The sequence below is a fragment of the Stomoxys calcitrans genome, chromosome 4 (genome assembly GCF_963082655.1).
Source record: "Stomoxys calcitrans chromosome 4, idStoCalc2.1, whole genome shotgun sequence".
Lineage (NCBI taxonomy): Eukaryota > Metazoa > Arthropoda > Insecta > Diptera > Muscidae > Stomoxys > Stomoxys calcitrans.
Genome location: NC_081555.1, coordinates 166,090,848 through 166,101,414, shown reverse-complemented (window position 1 = coordinate 166,101,414; position 10,567 = coordinate 166,090,848). Strand labels below are relative to the sequence as shown.

General features: G+C 38.8%; 1 protein-coding gene across 1 annotated transcript; it reads right to left on the bottom strand.

Annotated features, from left to right (window-relative positions):
* Positions 1 to 533: 533 nt before the first annotated feature.
* LOC106091135 (fatty acyl-CoA reductase wat-like) lies at positions 534 to 9,894 on the bottom strand. The gene is made up of 7 exons (XM_059367643.1): positions 9,786 to 9,894; positions 9,598 to 9,725; positions 5,987 to 6,387; positions 5,805 to 5,914; positions 4,839 to 5,227; positions 4,529 to 4,719; positions 534 to 684 (listed from the first exon to the last, which is right to left on the bottom strand). Exons 1-7 carry the CDS (start codon positions 9,835 to 9,837, stop codon positions 534 to 536), a joined length of 1,422 nt encoding a protein of 473 aa, XP_059223626.1. The 5' UTR covers positions 9,838 to 9,894.
* Positions 9,895 to 10,567: the final 673 nt, after the last annotated feature.

The window sequence follows — 10,567 nt, the reverse complement described above, 5'->3', positions numbered from 1 at the left end:
ACAAAGGATAATGGATAAGAATTGCTATGAAATTGGAGCTTTATGAAGTTATGAACCGATTGGGACCATGCCGATAGGGATTTGGCTATTGGAGTCCAAAGTGGAAGTCCTTGTGAAAATTTTCAGCAAATTGGGATAATAATTGCGTCCCCTTGTGGCTTAAGAAGTCAAGAACCGATACCGGATTCTATGAGAGCTATATCAGGTAATGAACCGATTTGAACCATACACGGAACAGTCGTTGGAAATTAAAACAAAACATTTCATGCAAAATTTCAGCCAAATCGGATAATAATTGCGCTCTCTAGTGGCTCAAGAAATCAAGATTCGAGATCGGTTTATATGGGAGCTATATCAGGTTATGAACCGATTTAGACCATAGGTATATATAAATTCGACACGGCCGAACTTAGCACGCTCTTACTTGTTTGGTCTTAGACCAATATCTTCATATTTTTCAAACCCATCCTATGGTGATGGGTATAAAAAAAACCTATTAACCCAAAAATGTTAAGGCTCTTGATAATCAGTACTTACATTTTAAGAACAATTTTAGCGCGTGGAATAGTTGAAGGGTCTTCGTTAAATAGAACATCTCGGCAATTGGCAGCTAATTCTAATACCACGGCCACATTTCTAGTATATTTGGGGGTCCATTTCAATGCATCCATATTAAAATCGGTGCTGAAAATTAAAAAAAAATATATTATCGATGACTTACTCGATAGACATATCCGTATAGATCAGTTAGTTTAAGGCGGCCAATGCGGTATTGTCTCATAAAATGATGGAAGAGTGGTTAGAAGAAAAGAGAAGGTCATACAAGCGCCGAGGACTTGACTGTTTTTTGGTTAAGGTGGGAAAATGCATTACTGCATGCACATAACTGATGACTTATGTGAACGCAGTAATGCATTTTTCTTATGTCAGGCTTACAGTCCTACCTTTCGAATAAAAACCCACTTTATCATAGCAGTGAGTTAAATCCACCTTGGCAACGTTTTTGCATTACTTTGAGGTGGCTCTCAAATCGTTCTTTACACCATCGTTGAGGTCACTTGTGCTTCGTCTAGATCAGTTTTCTTTCGTCTTAGTACGTCTTTGCAATATCTTGCTAATACAGTCCAGTTGTCAATACTTCCGGTCATTTTGTCTACAGCATTACTATTGAGCCTATCTGGCCTTCAAGGGGCTCACGTGGTTCCTCCCATCGTGTCAAGTGGAAGACAGTTCTTCAAGACATTGTTCTTCATCTTCGTAGAGCGAAGAGGAGTACTGCACTTCCCTATTTAAGGCAAATATTTCCTAAAATATCCGAATCCGAACGAAATGCTGTCCGTGTGTAATGTAATAGTTTACAGTCCCATGTCTTCTATATACAAAGTTCCTGATATCTGGGATAAGTTTCGCGATCCATCTCCCAAGTGCTTCGTTCTCCTACCGTAGCTGCACCTTTCTCGCCTCTTCTCTTATTGCATTTTGTAGTCTTGGGTAGGTTCATTGTAGTTGACTCTGGCTTGAAAATTGCTGGGCGCTCCTCGGCTTGCAGGTCTAATGGTGCCATTCTCGCAATAGCCGAGAAGTACAGGCAGATATTACCGCCTTACAGGAAGTGCGATGGACCGGTAATGGCGTCACAACAATATATATAGCTGTCATGACACTAGGCATGAATTAGACAGTGGGTTTGTGGTTAGTCGGAGATTGAAACACCTTGTCTACAGCATCTCTACTCCGATGGATAAGAGGCTAGCCAAAATCTGCACTTCTCCGATGGATAAGAGGCTAGCCGAAATCTGCATGAAAGCCAAATTTTTCCATATCCGAATTATGTCCATGCCCGACGTAAGACAAGGTCGAGCAGACCAAGCATATTTTCTATGAGCGCCTAGAGAGAGAATATGACCGCTGACCCATGATATTAAAAACATTCTGGGAGATTTTAATGCGAAGATAGGGAAGAAAGATATCTTTGGTCTAACAGTCGGAAAGATTAGCCTCCATGAGATAACATCCCATAGTGAATTGAAGCTAATACATTTCGCCGCGGCAAAGAACATGGTAGTTAGCAGCACCAGATTTAAACATCGAAGGATTCACACGGCCACCCGTTCAAAACACAAGAAACTAAATTGATCATCCTGTTATAGGTGGAAGCCATTCATCCAGCGAATTAGACGATCGATCCGTGGAGCGAATATAGATTTGGGATCATTACCTTGTTGCAGCAAAGGTTCACAGCCTTTTGAGCATGACGAGGAAAATATGATCTGACACCGCTCGGAAGTTGGACATTGAAAAACTGCAAACACAACAGATGACAACGGCATACTCTGCTCGACTGGTCCAACAGCTTGATGAAAGCACTCCTTGTTCCGATGATATAATGGCGCAGTGGGAGACCATTGCCCACTCCATGGAAAATGCCGCGAAATTCGTACTTGGGTACAGGAAGTCTCCCGCAAGAAACTCATGGTACGAGCAAGAGTGTCGAGATGCTACTAAAGCCAAGAATGCGACATATAGAGCAACTCTACCATCAGTAGCAATGTGCCAGATAAAGAAGAAGTATAGGGAGAAAAGGGGTGAGGAGAAAAGTCTATTCCACAGAAAGAACAAGTACATGGTAAGATGTAAGTGTCAACAAATTGAGATGTACATTAGTCAGAATGAAGTCCGAAAATTCAACCGAAGAATAAAACATTAAACCGATGACTTTGATACAGGCACATCCTCCTACAGAGACAGAGAAGGAAATCTGGAACTGACACAAATAGCATGGTGAGGATATGGAAAAAATATTTTACACAACTGCAAGTGTCCGGAGATGTCGGCGAAGAGGATACGGCAGAACCAATCCCTGATAATGGAATAGAATTTTTAACCTCCTAGTCAGAACGAGATCCAAGTAGCTGTGACCTTACTGAAGAACAACAAGCTAGCAGGTGCCGACGGGCTGCCCGCTGAACTATAAAATACCGCAGAAGACACGCTGATAAGGCGTATGCATCAGCTAGTCTGCGCGATCTGGCTAGAAGAACGCATACCTGATGATTGGATCATCAACATACTATGTCCCGTACATAAGAAAAGATTCAAGACAGAATGTGCCAACTACAAAGGAATAAGTCTCCTCCCCATCGCACACAAGGGACTCTCGAGCTTACTGTGTGAAGATTCAAACCTAAAGTCAATGAGATAATTGGGCCCTATCAATGCAGTTTTAGACCTGGTAAATCCACCCTAGACCACATATTTACACTGCGCCAAATCCTGGAAAAGACCCGAGAAGGACAAATTAACATCTACCATCTCTTTGTTGACTACAAAGACGCTTTCGATAGCCTTATACATTCAAAGGTATTTCAAGCCATGTCTGAGTTTGGTATCCCTGCAAATTTAATAAGACTCTGCAGGATGACACTTGCTAATACGCGTTCCTAAGTAAGAATAGGAAAGAATCTCCCCGAACCATTTAATACCAAACGAGATTTTAGACAAGGAGACAGCCTATCGTATGATCTCTTAATATCCTGTTGGAGAAGATTATACGAGATGCAGATGTGAATAGATATGGCACACTAATCACAAAAGAACACATACTACTCGCCTATGCCAACAACATCGATATCATAGGTCGGTCACCGGAAGTAGTAACTACAGCCTTTCAAAGAATCGAAAGGGATCAGTGAAAATGGGTATGCCAGTAAATGGGGATAAAACGAAATGGATGGTATCAACTCCCAAAACGTCTTGCACAACGGAGCAGATAAAGAAAATGGAGAAACTTGGGTACCACAACTTTGAGATAGTTAGCAACTCTATGTACTTGGGCACCGCCATAATGGAAACCAATGACACCAGTTTTGAAATACATCGAAGAATAATATTGACAAACAAATGCTACTTTGGATTGAGTAAGCAGTTTAAAAACAAGGTCACCTCTCGAGAAGATCATACTATACAAGACACTGATACTACCCATGTTGTTATATATGACAGACGAGGCAGTGCTTGGAGTGTTTGAGAGAAAGAATCTTCGTAAAATATATGGACCAGTTTTCGTTAATGGAGAATATAGGCGACGTATGAACCACGAGCTGTATGACGACAACAGCATAGTTACACGCATCAAAATACAACGGCTATGTCATGTTGTACGAATGAATGAAAAAGCTCCAACGATGAAGTCTTTTAAAGGCGATCAGGATGGTACACGCAAACCGGGACGACCAAGAGCCCGATGTAAAGATCAAAACTTCATGCCAGAGATTATAGAAGGAGCGCAGAAGAAGATCGAGGCGTTTGGATTACTATTGTAAGTTCGACTAATGGAACAAATGTTCTTTCACTGCCAATTAAAGTAAAGTAATTAATATAAAGACCTATCTAATCTTCCGCAAATACTTTAAGATGTTGCATTTGTTATTTGATTTCTTTGAAATGTACATTCGTAATATATCCGTGATGGTGGAAATCAAAAGTTAATGGATTTTTCTTTTATTTTCAATTTGTTTAACAAACTTACCCATGAAGTTGTTCCAACATCTCTTTCGCATATGTAATGCCATTACTTCGATAGTTATTGAACATAAACGGTTTCACCACCTCCATTGTAAGATAAAGTTTTCTCTGTATTTTCATGAAAACAGGTTGATTGCCACTGACTTTTAGTAAGAAATCCACAAGAAGCGATGGAATAAGATGCTGTATGTAGAACTGCAAGATGAAAAAAACAAAATTACAAATGCCATCTAGGGTACATGCAAGATTCGATACGGCAGAATATAACAATACTGTCCGATATTGTTATTTGTTGCCATTATAAAGTTTCTTACCAAAATATGATACCAAACAACATTGTCGGTATAGTTAACGCCAGGCAACAACAGACTCTTTTCCAAAGGTTTCTGATGCCAGATATTGAATATTTCAATCATATCACAATATTGCCTTAACGTTACATTGAAGTGTTTATATGAAGACACAATGAAAACTGGCATCTCTTTGGGTCGTTCCTCAGCTGGATTTGAGTAGAACGCAAATGTCTTCATTGTGTAGTACAACAATGATTTCGTAGTAAAATCCAAAGGTGCCATGTCCAAGCAAATGTCTTTAGAACAATGGATTACTTTGAAAATTCCAGCTCCCGGCAAAGCAAACAAGGCCATGGCACCAACTAAAGTGGTGGGGAAGCCATATTCAGGATCCTCCATGGATTGAATAACTATTGGGTGAACAAAAATTTTAGATAAATGCATAATTCAAACTTAAATTTCTTAGACCTAATGAATGAATATGTCATGAATTGGAGCATAGCCTTTTTCCAAAAAGAAGCCTTGAACTATGGATCACTCACACAACACAATTTCAGAATCTCTAATTGTCTACTACATCTAGAAATATTGATCTGTGACCATATAAAATATACATATTCTTGATTGTCTTTAAATTCCAGATAAGTGCGTTTGTTTGTCCGACGAAGTCACAAACGTTTTGGAACGAATAAAGATATCTGCGTATGTCTTATAACAGTGGCTAGTTGGGCATTGCCAGTAACCAATAGGAGGTTTGATTGGGCTACTGCTGCTGTTAATCCATCATTTTTACGAATTTATGATTTTTAACATCCATATCAAGTATACTGCGAATCGATCAATAGCCTGATAAAGCTCCTAAAGAAACTGATTTTCCAATTCCATTCTCTGTAGAGGCTCAGAAAAGTCATCCTAATCCTTTTAAAGCTAAAGGCGTAACATTGCTCCGCTATATAACATTGGGTAAGATAGTACACACCAACTTACCAATTGAGGGTCGATATACAGCAATAGGCAATTTATGCCTATGATCGTTGACCATTGATTCTGTAAGATTTTTAGTAAAACAATAGGTATTGGGAAAACCAACAATTAATCTGTGGAGAAAACCCAAAAAACACACACACATTGAAGAACCTTAACTTCATCTTTTTTTTGACATGACGTACTTGCTTGTTATGATATTTATGGTCTCCTCATCTATATCTTCGCGTCTAGAAAGGTCTAGGCATAATTTCCAATTCAGCGGTGATTCATAAATTTTGGTGTCAACAAATTCCAAATATGGATTACTGAAGAATGTTGAGATGTAAATAAATGTGACAAGATGCTCCAGTTTCTCGGCGAATTTCAAAGCCTCTAAAGTGCCACCCACATTAATACGAATGGCCTTTTTGATGGGCTCATTGAAACGTATTGTGGCCGCACTATGATATACAATGGAAACATTTTCCATAAGTTTGAGATATTCATCGGTTATGCCCAACATGGGCAGTTCTACATCTCCGGGAATGGCAACCACTTTGTCATCGAACTCTTGAGGCTTTTCAGCATGTAGGCGTCGGAAAATCTAGAGATGAATTTTTAAATTATTGAACAGAGAAGATAAATGAAACAAGTGAAAGTTCAGTCAGACCGAATCTTATATACCCTCCACCATGGATCGCATGGGATAAGTTCTTTGAATGACTTTTTTCAAATATATAAGAGCTTTATCAAGTTATGGACCTATGTGGACTGAACTTACCATGACTGTTAGAAATCATAAACAAGTAAAAGCGTGCTAGGTTCGGCAGGGCCGAATCTTATAAACCCTCCACCATGGATCGCATTTGTCGAGTTTTTTGCGCGGTATCTCTTTTAGGCAAACCAAGAATAATGAATAAGAACTGTTATGCTATTGGAGCTATATCAAGTTAAAGTCCGATTCGGACCATAAATGAATTTAATGCTGAACATTGCAGAAGTCATTGCATAATATTTCAGTCTATTCGGAAAAGAATTGCGCCTTGTAGGGGCTCAAGAGCAGAAAAATCGGGAGATCGGTATATATGGGAATTGTATCAAGCTGTAGATCGATTCAGACCATATTGTACAAGTATGTTAAAGGTTATGGGAGAAGCCGTTGTACAAAAGTTCTGCCAAATGGGATGATAATTGTACCTCTAGAGGCCTAAAAAGTCAAGATCCCAGATCGGTTTATATGGCAACTATATCAGATTACGTAACGATTTGCATAGCATAGTTACTGAAAGTCATAACGAAACACCTTATGCAAAATTTCATCCAAATCGGGTGAGAATTGCGCCCTCTAGAGGCTCAAGAAGTCAAGATACAAGATTGGTTTATGTGGTTTAGCTAACCCAGGTTATGAACCGATTTGAACCATACTTAGCACAGTTGTTGGATGTGATACCACAACAATACTTGCAAAATTTCAGTCAAATCGGACTAGAAATGCGCTCTCTAACGGCTCAAGAAGTCAAGACCAAAGATGGGTTTATATAACAGCTATACCAGGTAATGAACCGATTTGAACCATACTTGACACAATTGTTGGAAGTGATACCAAAACACCAAGTGCTAAATTATATCCAAATGGGCTAAGAATAGCGCCCTCTAGAGGCTCATGAAGTCAAGGTCCAAGATCGGATTATATGGCAGCTATATCATGTTATGGACCCATTTGAACCATACTTAGCACAGTTGTTGTAAGTGATAACAAAACCCCACGTGCAAAATTATATCCAACTCGGATAAGAATAGCGCCCTCTAAAAGCTGAATAAGTCAAGGCCCAAGATCGGTTTATTTGGCAGCAATATCAAAACATGGACCGATTTGGCCCTTTACAATACCAAAAATCCGATAAGCGTTACGTCCTAAAGAGACTCAAGAAGTCAAATCGGGAGATCGGTTTATACGGGACCTAATCTAGGTAAGAACCGTTTTGGACCATACTTGGCACAGTTATTAGAAGTCAAAACAAGAATAAACACCTTTTACAAAATTTGAGCCAAATCGGATAAGAACTGCTCTCTTTAGGGTCCAAAGAAGTCATGATCCGTGATCGGTTTATACGGCAGCTATATCAAAACATATGGACCGATATGGACCGATATTTGCATTCCAACCGACCTAATAAGAAGTATTTGTGCAAAATTTCAAGCGCCTAGCTTTAGTCTTTCGAAAGGTAGCATGCTTTCGGCAGACAAACGGAAAGGGCTCAATCGATTCAGAATGTCAAGGCAATCAAGAATAGTTTACACTTAAATAGGTCTTAGATCAATATTTTGATGTGTTAGAAACCGAATGACTAAATTATTTCTTCCCCATTCTATGATAGAGGGTGTGAAAAAGAGAAATAAGTAAATGTGTGTCCACTGGTTATAAACCGATTTAGACCATACTTGGCAGAGTGGTTGGAAGTTCAAACAAAACAACTCATGCAAAAATTTGAGGCAAAACGGATAAGAATTACGTCCTCTAGGTGCTCAAGAAGTCGCGAAGCTATATTGAAACATTGATCAATATGGTCCATTTCCAATCCAATCTACCTACTGTCAAAGGAAGTATTTGTTTACTTTAGGCGTTAAAAAGTTTGCGTGCTTTCGAAAGACAGACAGACGGAAGGAGAGACGGACGGACATGGTTTAATCAACTTAGAATGTCAAAACAATCAGGAATATATATTCCGTTGGGTCTCAGATCAATATACCAATGTGCTGCAAACGCAATGACAAAATTAATAAAGCCCCATCCTATGGTGAAAGGTAAAGCAATGATCATGTTTACTCAACCGAGCGCTCTTACTTGTGCCTACGAATGACCATCCGAAGTAATTTTCCATCTGAAATGATGGTAAGGGTAGCTGTGACCGCCGATGGCCGCTCTCCAATCGTTTTCTTCTAGCCTGGTGTCAAAGTAAATGGGACTTACTATAGGGAAAATATTTTGGAAATTACTTTGGAGCTGTGGGCATGGAAATACTTCGGTCGTAGACCATGAACTTGCTAACAAGATTCGCACAAAACAAGTAAGAAAAGTCCTATAAGTGGATATTTGGAACTACATTTTATTCTGAACCGGATCTAGTGGACTTCGGTGGAGGTTTTCAGATGGGTTATAAAACAATCCGTATCAAATTTCGAGCAAATGTCTTCAAAATCGTAATAACTATGGCTCAGTGTGTGCAAATAAGCAGTATATACGTATATGGAAGCTAAGTAGAAATCTGAACCGATTTTGATAAATGGAACAAAAACGTGAGAGATTTATATATCGTATGACAACTTTCGTGACTATCGGTTGACAAATGACCCCGTCATAGGCGGACGTATGCTGCAATGGCACGAACTCGATATTCACATTCAGAGCGAAGTGTCCCCACACTTAAAAGATATTAGAGAGTTCGGCCAGTTAATAATAAATGTTAGAAGAAGATTGCTTGCATTTTGGTTTAGTTAAGAATTTTGGTCGGCTGGGAGGGTATTTGGTGGGTTTTTTGAAAAATTTTGACCGCAAAAATTGTTTGTAGTGGCAACGCTGCCCCGATTTGATAAATGCAACCCATTTAAACGAGGGTATATAAGAATTGCCCCAGATTAACTTAAAACGCGTTTACTTGTTTTTCATTTATCATACGATGTTATCAAAAAGGTCAACCTGAATTTAAGGTCCATCAAAAATCCAGGTGGAGCGCTGGCTACAAAATTTGGCCCCAACAAACTAAAGTCCTATTTTACTTATATTAACATCGAATTGCTTTCACATTGCTTTTACCTTTTCCTTTTTTATATCTTCCAAACGCTTTTCAATGGACACCTTAGGTTTTGATCTTAATAGGATATATATTTTATGTACATTGCAGGAACGTAGCAATTTTTCAATCACAGCCTTTCCCACGACCCCTGAAAAGGTAGTCGGTGATAATTTTTTATAAGAAATTGAAAAAGTTTTGTCATACACACCCGATCCGCCGGTTAAAAAAATTTCACGATCCTTGAAAAATTCTGGAATCATTTTTCCCTGCAACGCCTACGTTTTCTATTCAAGGGCCGAAATGAAACTAAACTTTTTTTTAATTGCTAATTTGGATTTATTTATATTATAGCAAACAATAAAGGCAAAAATGTTTGAATTATTTTAAATAATTTATATCCAATTTGGCATGGAAGCTAGCAGGCAAAGTATTTATAATTGCATAATCTTCCGCCCGATTTGTTTCTTTTGCATATACTATAAAACCAGTAAGAAAAGGCAAAAGTCAGACGAAGCCGACTTTATAATACCCTACACCCACCCTATAAGTACAATGTGCGAGCTATATCTAATTCTGAACGAAGTTTGATTGACTTCGCCGGATGTTTTCAGATGAGTTATTAAACAATCCGAATCAAATATGGAGCAAATATGTTCAAACTGTATATATGGGCGCTATATCTAAATCTGAGTCGATTTCGACCTGAAGTTTGGTGTATATTGTGGTAGTCGACAAGGAAAACGTTCTGGAAATTTTTGGCAAGATTTGTCAATAAATGCGCTTGCAGTGGATCTAGAAGTGAAAATACTTATATATGGCAGCTATATCTAAATCTGAGCCGATTGATATGAAATTTACTAGTAATGTCGAGAGTCTTAAGAAAATCCTTCCTGCCATATTTCGAGAGAATGAGCACTTGAATGCAATATTTCTTAATATCGGACGAATATATATATGGGAGCTATATCTAAATCTGAACCGATCTCGACC